The sequence below is a fragment of the Muscardinus avellanarius genome (assembly GCF_963383645.1).
Source record: "Muscardinus avellanarius genome assembly, chromosome: 16".
Taxonomy (NCBI): domain Eukaryota; kingdom Metazoa; phylum Chordata; class Mammalia; order Rodentia; family Gliridae; genus Muscardinus; species Muscardinus avellanarius.
In genome coordinates this window covers 24,291,649-24,310,503 of record NC_137802.1, presented here as the reverse complement: position 1 = coordinate 24,310,503, position 18,855 = coordinate 24,291,649, and the positions used below count along the sequence as shown (strand labels likewise).

General features: G+C 42.6%; 1 protein-coding gene across 1 annotated transcript in view; it reads right to left on the bottom strand.

Annotated features, from left to right (window-relative positions):
• The window catches only part of BLMH (bleomycin hydrolase), a gene marked incomplete at its 5' end in the record, with an annotated part of 46,235 nt that overhangs the window by 10,981 nt on the left and 16,399 nt on the right, over positions 1-18,855 (bottom strand). The window contains 5 exons of the mRNA XM_080713997.1: positions 5,934-6,003; positions 8,350-8,467; positions 9,769-9,836; positions 9,940-10,098; positions 11,685-11,840. Coding sequence (XP_080570123.1) covers positions 5,934-6,003; positions 8,350-8,467; positions 9,769-9,836; positions 9,940-10,098; positions 11,685-11,840 — 571 coding nt within the window. The remainder of the gene's footprint in view (positions 1-5,933; positions 6,004-8,349; positions 8,468-9,768; positions 9,837-9,939; positions 10,099-11,684; positions 11,841-18,855) is intronic.

The following is an 18,855-nucleotide window of genomic DNA, read 5'->3' as shown; positions in this document are numbered from 1 at the left end:
AGAAGGGCTTCCAGGAACCCCAGTGCCACCCAAAAAAAAACCAACCAACTAACCAACCAAAAAAAAAAAAAAAAAAAAAAAAGTTTCAATAAGTTTCAGTACCTTCACAATAAAGCATGGTACAACCACCCACGTTCAGTTTGGTTATCCTACCTTGATGCAATGAAGAGAAATAAATACAAACACATTAGCAAACTTTTTTTTTTTCTTTTGGAACTTGGGGTTGAACCCAGAAAATGCGTGTATGTATGTGTGTGCACATGCACACACACACAAAATATGGAATGTTCATTTAACTCTTTTTTTGTGTGTGGTACTGAGGATTGAACTCAGAGGCATTCTGCCTTCGAGCTATGTACCTAGCCTAAATTTTTATTTCTTATTTGGAAACAGTCTCACTAGGTTGATGAGTTTCACTACTTGCTGAGGCTGTCCTCGAACCTGCAATCCTCCTCCAAGTATTGGGATTACAAGCATGTGCTACCATGCCCGGCTTCTTTTAACTCTTAAGATTTGTGTAATTGTATGCAGTCTAAAAAATGCTTTCAAAGCCGGGTGTTGTGACACACACTTGTAACCCCAGCATTTGGGAGGCTGAGACAGAAGGATTGTGGTTCGTGGACAGCCTCAGCTACTCAGCGAGGCTCTTCGCAACTCAATAAGACCCTGCTTCAAAAAATGAGAAGACTAAAAAATAGGGCTGGGGGTGTATGTAGCTTGGAGGTAGAATGCCCATGGGTTCTATCCCCAGTCCTGCATTAAAAAAAAAAAAAAAAAAAAGAGAGAATTATATTATGAGAATTCTACACTAAGAGTTTTGCTGTATTGGGCTTATAACAGGAATACAATCTCAGGCTTAATGAACCAACCTCAAAGAAAAAAGTTCCACAATAAGACTAAACAATTAGAGAGACCAACAAAGTACTTAATCTACTGACTACCAACAACACTTTTTACATGCATGGCAGAATGTTGATACCTGAGGCTGGGTGACAGGACCATGGGAGGTTTCCTAACCTCCTGTATAATAAATACACACACACACACACACACACACACACACACACACACACACACTTGTATGTTTAATATTCTGTATGTTTGATGTATGAAACTGTCCATGATAAAAAGTTAAGAAAACCCCAAACCTTGTTAAAAAGGAGCATGAACAAAATTAATTGAGGGAAGCTTTGGGTGGATGTACAGTTTCTTACTTCCCAACTCACCTGTGCTAATGTTGGACACAAACCTTCACAAGACACTCCCTGCCCCTTACCCAGACTGCCAGCCATGAATGACGTGCTAGGAGCCTTTTCTCCTGGCATCAGGACTTCATAGGATGTGTCCAGACCCCTGATAGAGTCTATCTCCCCTCAGCCAGTGTTTCTGATCACCAGTGACTCTGAACTGACCTTCCATGAGTGGACTGGGTAGGAGCACAACACAGAAGGTGAAAGACAGTAGTTTAGTGGTTAAGAAAAGTGGCTCTGGTGCCAGACTGGCTCACTGTTGATTAGCGAGGGAGCTTGCAGCTTGCTTTGCCTAAAGATTCTTCTCAGATGCATTTCTGACTCAAAATTAGAGCAACCAATGGTTATTTCTTCTAATTTAAATTCTTTTTAAAAAAATTTAAAATTCTTACCCAGGCCATGGTGGTGCACACTTGTAATCCCAGCACTGGGAGGCTGAAACAGGAGGATCTGGGTTCACGGCCAGCCTCAGTTATTTAGTGAGGTCCTTTGCAACTCAGACCGTTTCAAAATAAAGAATAAAAAAGTAGGGCTGGGGGTGCAGCTTGGAGGTAGAATGTCCCTGGGTTCCATCCTTAGTACCACAAAAAAATTAAATTCTTAAATATTTTACTGTATCCACTTTTAAAAATGAAACATAACAGCCAGAAATGGTGGCACACCTCTAATCCCAGTACTTGGGAGGCTAAGACAGGACAGCTACAGAAATGTAGCAAGATTCTCAGCAACCTAACATAACCCTATTTCAAAAACAAATAAAAAGGTCGGGCTTGGTGGCGCACGCTTGTAATCCCCGCGCTTGGGAGGCAGAGACAGGAGGATCGCGCTGGTTTGGAGCCAGCCTCGCTGGCTTAAGAGACCCTGTTTCCAAATAAAAAATATAAAATAGGTCTGGGAGTGTAGCCCGGAGATAAAAGGGCTTCCAGGAACCCCAGTACCGAAAAAAAACAACCCAAAAAACAAACAAACAAAAAAAATAAATAAAAAGGGGTTAGTATGGGTATAGCTCATAGGTAGAATGTCCATTAATACACAAAAAAGAAAAAGAAAAAAGAAAGGAAAAGAAAAAAGAAAGAGAGAGAGAATCCCAATCCTAATCCCTTCATCTAATTGTAAAATCAAGATCTGTTCCCTCATCTAACTCTGAAATCCACTTCTGATATGATCTGTAAACAAGATACAAAACACACAGTTTTTCCACAAACAGGGAAGAAAAAAATGCCACACTGGGGCACATGCCCAATACGCATGTATTCGACTTTCAGTATATGAATGCTCAAATTCACCAACATGAAGTAACCCAAATGGTACAACAAGATAACAACTAATTTCTCTTATAATGTCTCTCCGGGTCAGAAGGGATCTGCCCATTTTGTGAAACAGAAAGGTTATCTGAATTACATAACAGTTCCTAGGTAGGAAAGGGCATGAACAGACCAATGGGAAGATCAAAGCCAGCAGGCAGAGGGCTGGGCGGGCTGCCCAAGTATCTCTGCTTTGTTTACCTCCTGCTTTATTATCAGCCTTGCTTTCTCCCCACAAACATCAATCTTAACAGGCAGAAATTCCAAGGAGAATAGTAACAAACTGCTAACAATGTTATCTATAGAACAAAATCCCAGTTACTTAAGGTTGTCCTGTCTTCTAAAAGAGGACAAAGAGGTCCTGCTTTAGCTGTGCCCGCCAATGCCCACCAGGATGAGACAGGAGGGCCATGGGGGTAAACACATGTCGCCACCAGAATAACACGCTAGGCGCTTTCTGAAGGTCAGGCTAAGTGTGCCAATTAAATTAGATCATGTTTTCTTTCCTTCCTTCCTGTTAAGTCAGAAAGAACATTACCAAGAAATACACAAGACTAATTTATTTTGGCTTTGGGTGAACTATCCCTACCCCACTCCCACTCCACTTTCCTATCTTTTGGCTCTCTCCTGAAATGCTTTAGCTCTGTATAATCTTGGGCAATTATTTAAGAACAACAACGCCGGGCGTGGTGGTGCATGCTTGTCATCCCAGAGCTTGGGAAGCTCAGACAGGAAGATTGCACAGGTTCGAAGCCAGCCTCAGCTACTTAGAGAGGCTCTCAGCAACTTAGTGAGACCCTGTTTCCAAAGGAAATATAAAATAGGTCTGGGAGTATAGCCCGGAGGTAGAAAGCCCCTGGGTTCCATCCCCAGTACCACCAAACAACAACAACAACAACAACAACAACAACAACAACAACAAAAATTAGTTGAATCTTTACTAGATTGGTACAGACTTCCTAGGAAGGATTACAAGCACAGTCTAGGGACTGAGATCCCAGTTCTTTCGACATAATGGAATGACTAAGCAGGAGTAGCACAACCTGCCTTGAGTAGCAGTAAAGAGATGCAGTTGAATGGAGAAATAAATCAGCAAAGTGGCCCAGTGTCCTCTCTGAGAGCAGGCATTTAGGTTTAGAGTAATAAAGACAACTATATTGAAAAAAGCACTCCTGCTGGCGTGGTGGTGCATGCTAGTAGACACGGAGACAGGAGGATCGCAGTTTGCAGAAAGCCTCAGCTACTTAGTGAGGCCCTTTGCAACTCAGTGAGACCCTGGTTCAAAATACAGAATAAAAAATAGGGCTGCGGGTGTAGCTCAGAGGTAGAAAAAAGCACCCCTATATCACAGAAATCCCAGAAGAGGGATGTGCAACTATTTGATGCTGAAGAGAACGCACCAGCAGTGCTTGTGCTTGTTTATGTAAACACTGAGCTGCTGGATCTCACAGCAGCAACCAGGGACAGTTACCAAAAGCTACCAATGCTCGGCTTCATGAGGAGACGAAAAGGCCTGGAATGGCAGATGAAGCCTTCAGATTTTGCCTGGGCTGCTCCAGTATACCAAAGTCATGTCAAGTTAAAACATAGTTAACAGGTTCTGCTAAGACAGTTCTCAAACATGAGCCATGAAAGCCTCCTCTGCTCACTTCCAAACTTCCACAACCCTCCTTCACCTTTGTTTTTGGAAATTCCAGGGATCTGAGAAACATGGCTGAGTATTCACTATTCTTTTTTTTTTAATTGGGGGGAGGAGTCTTAGGGATTGAAACCAGGGGTGTCCTCTAACTCTGAGCTATACCTCAAGCCCAATTTTACTGCTATTTTTTAAAACACAGGACCTCGTCAAGTTACTGAGAATCTGACTACCTGCTGAGGCTCCCCTTGAAAACGTGATCCTCCTGTTCCAGCCTCCCAAGTCCTGCGATTACAGGCCTGTGACACCACACCTGGCCTGGAATGTTACCATTCTAAACACAGAGGGGCAACAGCAAAGAGTAACCAAGATCCTTACTTCCTTTTTCTTTTTAAATTATTTATTTATTTACTTACTTTTTGTGGTGCTGGGGATGGAACCCAGGGGCATTCTACCTCCCAGCTACAGCCCAGTCCTATATTTTATTCTTTACTTTTGAAACAGAGTCTCACTAATTTGCAGAGGGCCTCACTAAGTAGCTCAGGCTGGCCAGGAAACTGATATTCCTGTCTCAGCCTCCCAAGTATTGGGATTACAAGCATGCGCCACCCTGCCTGGCTCTCTTTTTTATTTATGTATTTATTTATTTTGGTGGTACTGGGGTTCCTGGAAACCCTTCTACCTCCAGGCTACACTCCCAGACCTATTTTTTATATTCTTTATTTGGAAACAGGGTCTCTTAAGCCGGTGAGGCTGGCTTCGAACCTGCGCGATCCTCCTGTCTCCGCCTCCCAAGCGTGGAGATTACAAGTGTGCGCCATCACGCCCGGCTAACTTCACAGGTTTTAAAGAGTCCTCAGAGCCAGGCATGGTGGCGCACGCTTGTAATCCCTGGGCTTGGGAGGTGGAGACAGGAGGATTGCGCAGGTTCGAAGCCAGCCGTGCTGGCTTAAGAGACCCTGTTTCCACATAAAAAAAAAAAAAAAAAAAAAAGAAAAGTATAAAATAGGTCTGGGATGCCAGGCATGGTGGCGCACGCTGTAGTAATCCCCGTGCTTGGGAGGCTGAGACTGGAGGATCGCGCAGGTTCGAAGCCAGCCTCAGCTACTTAGTGAGGCTCTCAGCAACTTAGTGAGACCCTGTTTCCAAATAAAATATAAAATGGGTCTGGGAGTATAGCCTGGAGGTAGAAAGCCTCTGGGTTCCACCCCCAGACCACCAAAATAATAATAAAAATAAAATAAAATAAGTCTGGGAGTATAGCCCGTGGGAGTGTAGCCCGGAGGTAGAAGGGCTTCCAGGAACCCCAGTATCACCACCAAAAAAAAAAAAAAAAAAAAAAGAGTCCTCAGAAATATCTGAATACAGTTTCCTGCCAATCCTGTTCTCTCACTCAGAAGCTTCTCTCTCTGGTGCCGGTGAGATAGCCGAAAGCACCCCAAATACCATGTGGCAAGCACCCTGGCGAGGGGCACCCGGCCTTCTGTGAACCACAGGGCTCTGTTATAGCAGTCCAGTAGAGTCAGCATGGTTTGGAACTAATTAATGCCACCAGGCTTGACTCAGACACAACCTGGGGCTGAGAAACCCTGGGATGAACCAGATCCTCACGTTTCTGTAGAACACATTAGCCAATGGGGCCAATTACTAAAAAACTCTCCATAGTACAGCAACTTTCCACCCAAAGAGGCAGAGTGGAGCAGACCCAGTCACCTGGTAGCAGCATTTCAACATTAAGCTCACCTTTTTGCCCGTGGTCTTCACCCCATGAATTCTCCACTCTCCACTTAAGGAATACACCATCCTGATCATCCTGTAAAAAAATAGATGACAGTCTAGTCTGAAACCAGGTTTCCCCCTGAGGTGTTATGTCATTTTAGCTCCTCTGCAACTACTAAGAATGAACAGTCTAGCCAGGTGTGGTGGTGCACTCCTGTAATCCTATATTTGAGTGTCCGAGAAAGGAGGATTGCAGGTTTGAGATCAGCCTCAGCAACTCAGCAAGACTGTTTCAAAACAAACAAACAGACAAACAAACACCAAAAAAAAGGTTGGGGGTATAAAGCTTGGAGGTAGAATGTCCCTGGATTCAATTCCCAGTACCACAAAAAAAGACAAAAAACAAACCAGGCATGGTGGCGCACGCTTGTAATCCCTGCGCTTGGGAGGCAGAGACAGGAGGATCGCGCAGGTTCGAAGCCAGCCACACACACTGGCTTAGGAGACCCTGTTTCCAAATAAAAATGTAAAAATAGGTCTGGGAGTGCAGCCCGGAGGTAGAAGGGCTTAAAACCCAGCCTGCTCAACACAGTGACAATACACATGATCAGGGCCACACACTTCCCACTATCACTAAAGCGATGTGCCAAAAGAAGCAGAATTCAATCTCTTGAGGTAAAAATGCAATAAAGCTAACAAAGCAATAAACACTTCTCCTTTGCATTCTATTCCACATAGAAAATAAACATAAAAATGCTACTTGGCTAAGAAAAACAAGATATACTAAATTACTAAAAGCAGTGAACAACATATGAAACTAGGGACTTTTGCTTTAAATTACTTGAAAAGGCATCCTATTGCTTTTGTTCTAGAAACAATTCTGAGACCTGGTCAGAACGTTTTTTTCTGTGTGTTGCTAGGGACTGAATTCAGGGTCACATTCTCTCTCTGTCTCTCAGCTATACTTCCAGCCCTATTTTCTTCTTTTAATTTTGAAATGGGATCTCACTAAGCTGCAGAGGGCCTAAGTTTCTGGGGTTGTCTTTGAACTTGTGATCCCCATCTCAGCCTCCCAAATACTGGGATTACAGGTGTGTGAAACCACATCTGGCTTGGTCAGTGCTTTTAAAAAACAAAATAAAATGCACATATTCTGATCATAATGCCTGATTTTCTATTTAAGGAAACCAAGTAATGATACTTCCAAATGTGTTCTTTTACCAATTCAGTTACATAATTATTGAATTTAACATAACAGATTGAACGGAAAAGCAAAAATAAAAAGACCATTTTTATGAACAAAACCAAAGCAGTTTCATTATTCCTCTTTCTTCATTAATAAAAGAAGCTCAATTTTCATCTTCTTAAAGAGGCAGTGACACTCACTAGGAACACCTTCATTTATACCCTTATACAGTGACACAGAGGGGCGAAATGTAGGGTCCAGTTGAGGAAAGGCTTCCCTGTCATGTGAACCCAGGACATGCCCATGTTGAAGCCACTGAAACCTTCATAGCAAGAGAAAAGCGCTGACCCTTGTACTATCTGCTAGTGACCTCACCTGTCAACTCCCATTTGCATATCGCTGCGTGATGAGTCCTACCTACTTGGGATTAGTTTCCTTTTGGCTTTGCTGACCTGAACACTCTTCTGTTGCAATTTTCTTAGATCTCAGTAATTTTCAGGCTCAGATTTAGCCAACAAACAAATCTACAAGTTTCAAACACTCGTACTAACAACATTAAACTACAGTTTCTAAGGCTGGCAAATTAGGTGTCTGATGTTGTGCACATGTGTGTATTGGCACTAGGTAGTAAACCCAGGGCTGTTCTACCTCTGAGCGACACCGCAGCCCTTTTTGATTTCTTGTTTTGAAAGAGGATCTCATCTTACTAGGTTGCTTAGCTCTCTTAGGTTGCTGAGGCTGGTCTTAAAACCTGCAATCCCATCTCAGCCTCCCAAGTACTGGTACAGAGGTATGTGCCACCACGCCTGGCTTCATTTTCCTTTTATATATCACTACAGAGCCAGGCATAGTGGCCCATACTTGTAATCCTAGTACCTGGGAGGCACTAGGGAGACAGGATTGCAGATTCGAGGCCAGCCTCAGCTACTTAGTGAGACCCTCCACAATTTAGTGAGATCCTGTTTCAAAATAAAGAATAAAATAGAGCTGGGGGTGTAGCTCGGAGATAGAATGCCCCTGGGTTCCATCCCTAGTACTGCCAAAAAAAAAAAAAAAAAAAAAATCCTCTGTTCCTATTTTTACTACATTTCAGCATATAGTCAAACCCCAAGTGACACAGGTACAATGTTTTAGTTGGCAGCTAATTTTTAAGAGAAATCATGTATACCATGAATAAAGCTCTGCTGGATAGAGCGTGTGGGAGAATGTGGACCCATGTGTGTCAACGCTGCTGCAGGCATTCCAGACACGTACCTTTTCTGAGACAGCAGTGAAGGTCATGGCGTGGGTCATAAGTGACTCACCAAAAGCCAGCCTCTCAGCTTTATTCATGTTCTTCAAGGAGACACCAAACACTAACTCATGGTCATAGCTGTAAACAATAATAGTACAAAATAAAGGGCGTACAATTGTGGCTTTTGATTATAAAAGCAACACAGAAGAAACCGAAGAGGTTCAACAACTCCAAATAAGTAGGGGCTCTTGCTATAGCTCTTCAGAGGAAATATGGTGCATGCAAGTTTAGTCTCTCAATGAGAGTCCATTCTTTATGTGCTACAAGAGTATGCAGAAAAATAAGAAACAAATGAAGAAAATTCCCCATATCAGCTCTGATTCTTTTAGTGGTGACACAAGCACGCTCGCAATCCCAGTCCTTGGGAGGCTGAGACAGGAGGATCTCAGGTTCATGGCCAGCCTCAGCTACTTAGTGAGGCCCTTCACAACTTAGTGAGATCCTGTTTCAAAATAAAGAACAAAAAAATAGGTTTGGGGATGTAGTTTGGAGGTAGAATGCCCCTGGGTTCCATCCTCAGTACTGGAAAAAAAAATCAGCTTGCATTATCAGTTTGGTGAGAAAATTTTTAAAGATAATCAAGAAAAAAAAAAAAAAAAAAAAAAAAAGATGAGCCGGGCTTGGTGGCGCACGCTTGTAATCCCAGCATCCAGGAGGTTGAGACAGGAGGATCATGGTTTGAGGACAGCCTCAGCTACTTAATGAGACCTTTTGCAAATAGTGAGACCCTGTTTCAAAAATAAATAAAAGATAATGAAGAAAGGTTAATTATACTTATTTACACTTCTTACAAAAGTGGTCTCTTTCTGACTGGTAGAACAACCCAGTTTCTGAATTCATTTAACCATTGCTAATTGTGAAATTTAAATATTACTGTTATACCACAAATATTGGAGACCTTTTTTTTTTTTTTTTTTTTTTGCGGCACTGGGGATAGAACTCAGGGGCATTCTACCTCCAAGCTACACCCCCAGCCCTATTTTTTATTCTTTATTTTGAAATAGGGTCTCACTGAGTTGCAAAGGGCCTTACTAAGTAGCTGAGGCTTGGCTTCGAACCTGCACAATCCTCCTGTCTCAGCCTTCTGAATGCTGGGATTACAAGTGTGCACCAGTATTTTGAAAATAGTCTCCTCACATAGAATGGCTTTTTAGAAGGACCAATAGTTCTGCTGAAGTGTAGTCTTGATTTCCTGGATCAGAGCAGCAGCTAAGTATGTGAAATTTCTGCTGTGAGACCTCAAACGCAACAGTATGCAGAGACCCACCCTTAGGCCAACCTTAATCTCCAGATGAACCTCAGGAGTCATTCTCTACCAAGAGCACACTAACACTAACAGTGACGCCCACAAATGACTGTTTTAAATTAACTGCACTTACATATTCATGTCACTGAGGCCCAGTTTGCCATTGAAGTGTTTTCCAACATCACAGCCAAACCACACAGCCTAGAAATAGAGGACAGAGGAAGAAAGTCAGCACAAACCCTATCTTCCTATTATACTAAAGAAGCTATTTTAACCAGTGTTGGAGACATAAAACAATACCAACCTCTCCATCTTTGATTGAGGCTGCAACCATCTTCTTCAGGAAATCAATGGGCTGGTTGTTATACAGAGTTTTTCTCCCGCCAACCATATTGCTTAAGTAGTCTACTGTGTAAAGTCTGTTGTACTTGTGCTGGGGCCGTGGGTCATTCACAAAACAAATCTTTTGAGATCAAGAACATACTGGTTAGAGCACAAAACCAGGAATGTCAAGCAAGATGCATTTTTCCTTAGGTTCTGTCCTCATCAAGCTGTCACCTCTGCTTACAAAAATAAGCACTACAGTCTCACTGTAAAGTAAGCAAAAAGAGGCAACGGGCATGTGAGACAGGTCCTTGAAAATTCTAATTATTGCAAAGGACACACTTGGGAGCTGCATCAGTCTGTTTTTCCTACCTTCAACAGCTGACCCAAAATTAATTATGAAAAACTATACGCAGCCAGGTACGGTAGTGCATACCTATAATCCCCATTTTTGGGAAGCTAAGACAGGACCATCACAGGTTCAAAGCAAACACCCAGTAAAGCAACAAGACCCTGTTTCAAAAAAGAAAGAAAGGAAAGAAAGGAAAGAAAGAAAGAAAGAAAGAAAGGGAGAGAGAGAAAAAAACCAAACCAAAAAACAACAGAAAAGAAAAAAGGCTAGGGTTGTGGCTCGGTGGTAGAACACCACTGGGTTTAATCCCCAGACCACAGAGCATGTGTGCACATGCACATACCCACACACAATCTGCATGTATGAGTAAAGAAATATGGAGATCTCATCCCTGTAAGACCCCTGCTCTCACAGGCCCAACAACTCCTCAGTGCCATTTGCTTAGAAGAGGGTCAAGAAGCCTGGCGTGGTGGCACATTCCTGTCATCCCAGGATTTGGGAGGGTGAGACATGAGAATCACAGGTTCAAAGCCAGCCTCAGAAAATTAGCAAGACCCTGATTCCAAATAAAAAATAAAGCTGTCATCCCAGGATTTGAGAGGGTGAGACATGACAATCACAGGTTCAAAGCCAGCCTCAGAAAATTAGCAAGACCCTGATTCCAAATAAAAAATAAAGCTAGGGTATAGCTCAGAGGTAGAATGCCCCTGAGTCCAATTCCCAGCACCATTAAAAAGATAAAGCCGGGCGTGGTGACGCACGCTTGTAATCCCCGCGCTTGGGAGGCGGAGACAGGAGGATCGCGCTGGTTCGAAGCCAGCCATGCTGGCGTAAGAGACCCTGTTTCAAAAATATAAAATAGGTCTGGGAGTGTAGCCCGGAGGTAGAAGGGCTTCCAGGAACCCCAGTTAAAAAAAAAAAAAAAAAAAGATAAATAAAAGAGGGTCAAGAAGCCAACAAAGGAAGGAGGCTCTGGTCATCCTGTCAGGCAGACGCAGCACAGGACAATGCTCCCTTCAACAAGAAAGTTCCCAGAGGCGCCTGCAGCATGAAGACGCTCAGAATCCATGGTAAGAAACATCGGGTACTTTCTTAACCTGAGAATGATTCTGGGCCCAAATTAGAGGAGCACCTTGCAGTTAAACTGCTGGCCTACAGTCTCTGAAGAGAAACACCGTGGAAAGGTGATACAGATCTCGGCATGGCCAGCTTTATTAGGTGCATAAAATACTTCAGAGAAAAAGAAAGAAAAAGTTTGCTTAGTGTCTAATTTGATGACCTTGCATGTTGATTCAAGAGTCGTATACCCTTTCTTGCAGTCAACAGACATTTGAAAAGTAAACAGCCAGGGGCTGCCAGTGCCAGTCTCCAACCTTATCCTCCATATTGAAGAGTGGCTTGACATGTTCTCTGTAAAACTCCAAGGGTGTTATGGGGCCAATCTTGTGATAATTTTTCTCTTTGTCGCGATATTCCCAGGTGAATGTCTCTGGGGGATTACCCAAACAGATGCACACCACTCGGAATACCTGGAACAGAGGAAGAGGATGGGTGAGCATTGGCTAGGAGGAAAGATTTTTTTTAACCTCTTTGTTTTTATCAAGCTTGAGGGACATAAGAAGTTTGTGACTAAATTCAAGCCAGAAAGTTCACAAGAAATCTAGTATTGCTCCAAAACTGGAAAGCTGATGTCCGGGACTTGGTATCAGTCAACTTGCTATCAAATATAAGTTCAGTCAGCTCTCAAATATAACACTGAACAATGCAATTTTGTAATGTTAATATTTATGGCTCAGTGCTTGTCCTGCAAATTAAACTTCCTTAGCTAAGAAACTGCTCACCACTGACACCCAACAAGGTCTAAGTTGCTGCTCTACTGATTACTTTTCAAGTACAAATGACATATTTTGCAGATAAATTTCCTTCTCTTTATACATTCTTTCCTTTGATTACGGCAGGGGTTTGTACTCAGAATAGTCATAAACTTTTCAGGTGAAGCTTGGATGATGATACCTTTTAAAAAATATTAGAGCAGAATTTATAGTATCGTGCTTTTTTAGGTTGTGAAACAGTAACATATTTCTTTTTTTTTGCAGTACCAGGGATGGAACCCTGGGGCATTCTACCCCCAAACTACATCCCCAGCCACATTTTTTATTCTTTATTTTTGAAACAGGTCTCATTAAGTTGTGGAAGGCCTCACCAAATAAGCTGAGAGTGGCTGCAAACCCAGATCCTCCTGTCTCAGCTTCCTCAGTACTAGGATTACAAGCATGCACCACCACGCCTGACTCAACATATTTTCTAATGATGATCACAACATCTTCAAGTAGCATCAATGCAATCCAAGAATGTTTACTGTCATTTCATAGAATGACAAAAACAGAACTCTAGAGGTAAGCCCTGTACAAGATCAAAATATATAAAGTACTCCCTTCCCTATCTCAAATGTCCTTGTCTTTTTATTTTTTTTACTATAAAACTTGTGTTTTTTATGTGTGTGTGTGTGGGGGGGGTACTGGGGATGGAACCCAGGCGCTTTCTATCCCCAAGTGACACTCCCAGACCTATTTTATATTTTATTTGGAAACAGGGTCTCACTAAGTTGCCGAGAGCCTCACTAAGTAGCTGAGGCTGGCTCTGAACCTGTGTGATCCTCCTGTCTCAGCCTCCCAAGCGCAGGGATTACAAGTGTGCGCCACCATGCCTTAAATGTACAGTTAAATTCAATTCTCTAAACAAATATGTACACACTTACCACCTTTCATATCAATATACAGAACTTGCAGAAATAGGTTTCCTGGCTCCTTTGCAGTAAATAACTGACAACTTCCCCAAGGTAACTACCATTTTGACTTCTGTAACCATGGATTCATTTAGCCTGTTCTTTTAACTTCATATAAATGGAATCATAAAGCATATTCTCTGTTGTGTCTGGCTTCCCTTGGTTCACATGTCTGTGAGACTCACTCATGTTGCTGTAGGTATAAACAATTTGTTCTTTACTGTTACAATTCTATTATCTTTTTTTGGTGGTACTGGGGATGTAATCCTTCTACTTCCGGGCTACACTCCCAGACCTATTTTATATTTTATTTGGAAACAGGTTCTCTTAAGCCAGCCTAGGCTGGCTTCGAAACTGCAGGATCCTCCTGTCTCCGCCTCCCAAGCGCAGGGATTACAAGCGTGCGTGACACGCCCCCCGTGCAATTCTACTATCTTTATAGAAGAAGGTTAACTTAGAAAAGAGGTTACTTGCCTTTCATTCTGTTTTGTTCTATTTTCCAAGAGAGAACCTTCCTTTATTAGATTTACTGTGTGTTTTATGAGGCTGAACAGCTGGTCCATAAACTGCCCCTCTTTTAAAGTGCATCCTTCTGGGGTTGGTTTTGAGCACAGAGAAGAGGCGAGGAAGCACATATACAACTGTAATTGTTACTCCAGCCATGGATTAATAAGCTTTGCCTGGGGTTCACAGAGATCAGAGTCCCTGTGCATGCCCAGGACCCAGGCTACAAAGGGCAGCTTTAGGAATATATCATTATGAGGAGGCTATTGCCACTGGTAGCTATCGATGATAATAAGTGTGTAGTTGAACTATATCAAGATTAGGAGGGCTACAGACTGTGTTTTCAGCTACGAATTACTGTCATACATGTATGTGTATGTATCTGTGAAACCATTTCGTTCAATTCTCAGTTTTCCCAGGTGGTGAATCAGGCTCAGCCAGGCTCTGGCCGAAATGGGAGGGAATCCAGGGTCAGGATCAATGAAGGCTATGATAACTAAGTGAATTTCGGTTAAAGATGAATATGAAGCCGGGCGTGGTGGCGCAAGCTTGGAATCTCCGCGCTTGGGAGGCAGAGACAGGAGGATCGCGCAGGTTCGAAGCCAGCCGTGCGCGCTGGTTTAGGAGACCCTGTTTCCAAATAAAAATGTAAAAATAGGTCTGGGAGTGTAGCCCGGAGGTAGAAGGGCTTCCAGGAACCCCAGTACCACACACACACACACAAAAGATGGATATGAATGTTTTATATAGTACCTTCCTGTGCATCTGACTCCCTATCTGAGGTACAAAGTATTAAGTTCTTCCTTCTTTCTCCCAAAAAATGCACTGGTGGGGCTAGGGACAAAGTTCAGTGGGAGAATACTTGCCTAACAGGCATAAATCCTGGGTTTAGCCGGGCGTGGTGGCGCACGCTTGTAATCCCCGCGCTTGGGAGGCGGAGACAGGAGGATGGCGCAGGTTCGAAGCTAGCCCCGCGTGCTGGCTTAGGAGACCCTGTTTCCAAATAAAAATGCAAAAATAGGTCTGGGAGTGTAGCCCGGAGGTAGAAGGGCTTCCAGGAACCCCAGTACCACCAAAAAAAAAAAAAAAAAAAAAAAAATTAAAAAAAAAAATAAATTCTGGGTTTAAGCCCCAGCACTGACAAAAAAAAATTAAAATGGCATTAAAGAAAATCTGCATTTCTATTATCTAAATGAATTCTAAGTGATTCTAAGGTGAATCATTTTGTAAGACAATATTTATGCCCTATCATAAATGCTTTGTAAATGTGAATTTTATCAGATATACATTTAAGACATATATGCGGATAAGAGTGACATTCCTTCTTCTTAGATACTAATAGACTCTGAACTTGAGACCGGTGGCTTTTTTTTTTTTTTTTTTTTTTTTGGTGGTACTGGGGTTCCTAGAAGCCATTCTACCTCTGGGCTACACTCCCAGACCTATTTTTACAATTTTTTTAAATTTGGAAACAGGGTCTCCTAAGCCAGCGCGCGTGGCTGGCTTTGAACCTGCGCGATCCTCCTGTCTCAGCCTCCCAAGCGCGGGGATTACAAGCGTGCGCCACCACACCTGGCCATGGCTTTGTTTTATACTATTTGAATACAATGGGTGTTATCCAAAGCTATTCACATTTATGTAACACTTAGTGTGTCATATAAATGTATATTTATGTATATTTGACTCTGGTTCAAATAGGTATTTTGGGCTCTGATTCAAGTAACAATAGTTAGTTAAATGAACTCTAATTTAAAAAAATTCTCTAAAGTATACTCTCCAAGGTCCCTGATAAGAGTTCTGCTTATTCTCAACGGCACAAAACTGAGAGTGAGCTCTGGATATCCAAGTCTGCTCCCTGGTGGGCAATGCAGGAGTGTCACCTACTTCACAAAACGCACTTGGCATTCAGGACAAAACAAGGTCTTGGCCATTAAACATGAGTTACGTAGAGAACAGTACAGCCAATCTCAGGGTATAATCACATACTGAAACCCACGACTAGCCCAACGAGGAAAATATATTTGTGAACTTTTTCTTCCCTTTTTTTGTGGTACTGGGGGGATTGAACCCAGAGGCATTCTACCTCCTACCTACACTTCCAGCCTTATTTTTTACTTTGAAACAGGGTCTAAGTTGTAGAAGGTCTAAGTTGCTGAGGCTGCCTGCAAACCTGTGATCCTCCTGTCTCAGCCTCCTGAGTACTGGGATTACAGGCACGTGCCATCACGCCCAGCTCTATTTGTGATTTAACTAAAATAGCATACTCTCTCTCAGTACTTCTAGTCTTTATTTTTCTCCACAGCACTTACCTTCTGGCATATTATGTTTCTTGTATTTTTTGTTTTATCTCCCTACTAGAAAGTAAACTAGACAGAGATGGGACTTTTTATGTTTTGTTCACTGCTGAATCCCCAATACCCAGAGCAGTGCCAGGTACATGTGGCAAAGAAATATTTACTGATAGCCAGGCGTGGTGGCACACACTTGTAATCCCTCACTTGGGAGGCTGAGACAGGAGGATCGCACGGGTTCGAGGCCAGCCTCAGCTACTTAGTGAGGCTTTCAGCAACTTAGTGAGACCCTGCTTCCAAATAAAATATAAAATAGGTTTGGGAGCATAGCCCGGAGGTAGAAAGCCTCCGGGCTATACCCCCAGTACCACCAAAAAAGAAAGAAAGAAATATTTACTGAACACATTACTTGTGATCGTGACTTCAGACCAAATTTAATATCAGAACCAACCGGATAAGACATTAAAATAGAGTAAAGGGGGGTAGGCTCAGGGAATATGAGTTTTCCACAGTGCTGGAATGCTAACAGCAGAGAGGTGAACCAACCTCTCTGTTCTCAACTTCTGTTCTCAACTCTCCAACTCAAAAACAATGTGGTCTTGGACTTTGAATTTGGTTAACAAAACCAACAAAACAAAGTGGCTGGGAGTGTTCCTAGCATATGTGAGGCCTTGGGTTCAAATGTTAGTACCCTTCCTCCCATAAAGAATCCAGCATCTGTAATTATTCTTCTAAATATAGATTATTAGAGAAAGTTATCCTAAATTTTTTCATCCACTGAGACTTCCCTTGTACCCTGGCAGTGGGTGGGGGCGGGCAAGGAGTGGAAACCATGCTGAGACAGCTGCATCTGCACCTGCCTCTTAGGACCATATGGCTTCTGATTAAGATTTTATATCCCTGCTAATTAAATGGAAGTTTAATCTAATCTTACTTTGTGGCTAAGTAATCCCTTTCTACCAACTTATAACACATCAGAAAAGCTACCTTTGATATCGGGTACTATTTTTAGTTAAATACATCTCATAAGAAGGAGACGTACAAATTAGGAAGAAGGGTATAACTTTTCAAGACTAATTTTATAAAGAAACCCCACTGAAATTGGTATCTAAACACATCTTCCTCTGAGAGAGGGAGGGGGCAGGGAAGAGAGGGGGGAGAGGGAGGGAGGGAGGGAGGGGGAAAGAGGGAGGGAGGGAGAGAGAGAGAGAGAGAAAGAGAGATTGATTGTGTGTGTGTGTTTGTGTTTTACTGGAGACTGAACTCAGAGGGGCATACTACCACTAAGTATACCCCCAAACCTTTTTGTTTTTTACTTTAAAATAGGGTTTCGCTAAGTTACTGCATACTGGCATCAAAACTGATATCCTATCTCAGCTTCCCAAGTACTGGGATTACAGGTGTGCATCATGTCCAACTGGAGACTTTTTTTTTTTTTGGTAGTACTGAGGGTAGAACCCAGGGGCTTTTCTACCTCTGGGCTATACTCCCAGACTTTTTCTTTATACTTTATTTGGAAACAGGTTCTCACTAAGTTACTGAGAGCCTCACTAAGTAGCTGAGGCTGGATTTGAACCTGTGCGATCCTCCTGTCTCAGCCTCCCAAGTGCTGGGATTACAAGCATGTGCCACTATGCCCAACAAGACATTTATTTTAAAAGATTTGCTGAAGTCTAACATGGTAAATAATAGAATCAGGCTAGGGAAAAAAAAAAAAAAGAAAAGACATAGAAAACATGCTAGGGAACTTGAGGACAGAATGTACAGATCCCAGTTTGAAGAGGAATAAGACCAAGTCAATTCCCATCTGTTCCACGGCTGAGTCTGGGAAGGGAGCAAGGTAGCCAGGTGAGGAGCATGGGTATAAGAGGCTGAAGTCAATCAGGAATACTTAGAAGGGCTTAAAGCTAGCTGTAGGCAGACACAGTCAGTGGAAAGGTTAGAAGGAGAAGATAGTTTCAAGATGCTCAAACTACCTGTAAAGAGAGCAAAAGTGGTAGACTAGAAGATTTCAATGGTTGGAACCACTGCAGAAGTCACAGAATGTTAGAACCTTCTTTTTCTGCTGGCAATTCGGGTTGTTAAAAGTATGTGCAATAAAGTCAAAAGCACACAAAAATATTAGGTTTTTCTACTGTTGTAAAATGCAAAGCAGCAATGCTCTTAAGTCATTTACCCCGTCTTTATTTGTAGCACCAAGGATTGAACCCAGGGGCATTTTACCTCCAGTCCAACTTTATTTATTCTTTTTTTTTTTTTTTTCCGGTGGTACTGGGGGTGGAACCCAGAGGCTTTCTACCTCCGGGCTATACTCCCAGACCTATTTTTTATATTTTATTTGGAAACAGGGTCTCACTAAGTTGCCGAGAGCCTCACTAAGTAGCTGAGGTTGGCTTCAAACCTGTGCGATCCTCCTGTCTCAGCCTCCCAAGCATGGGGATTACAAGCGTGCACCACCACGCCCGGCCTACTTTATTTATTCTGAAACAGGATCTTACTAAGTTGCAGAGGGTTTAGCTAACCTGCTGAGACTGGTCTCAAACCTGCCATCCTCTTGTCTCAACCTCCCAAGTACCGGGATTACAGGAGTATGCCACCATGCTTGGCTACTTTTTTTTTTTTTTTAACTGATCAAGAAACTAGGACCAAAGCTAAAACAATCTATTAATCATAGTGTGGGAATAAAGATACTAAATGGTCACAGAAAAGAGTAAATTCTAAAGGCACATCAGGGACGTGGGTAGTGAACTAGAGGAAGGAGTAAGTGAACTTGATGAAGACGCGCAGAGAAAGGGGAGCGAAGAGCTACAGCTCACTACTGCTACCTGGTGGAGAGTGAGAGAAGGGCAAGGATCTGCTAAAAACACAACCAACACTTGAGCAGGAAAAGCAGGCATTAAGTGTATTTTCAGCAGAGAAAGCCATGTAAAGGTCGACTCTCAAGGTATGTCTCCTTCTAGGAAG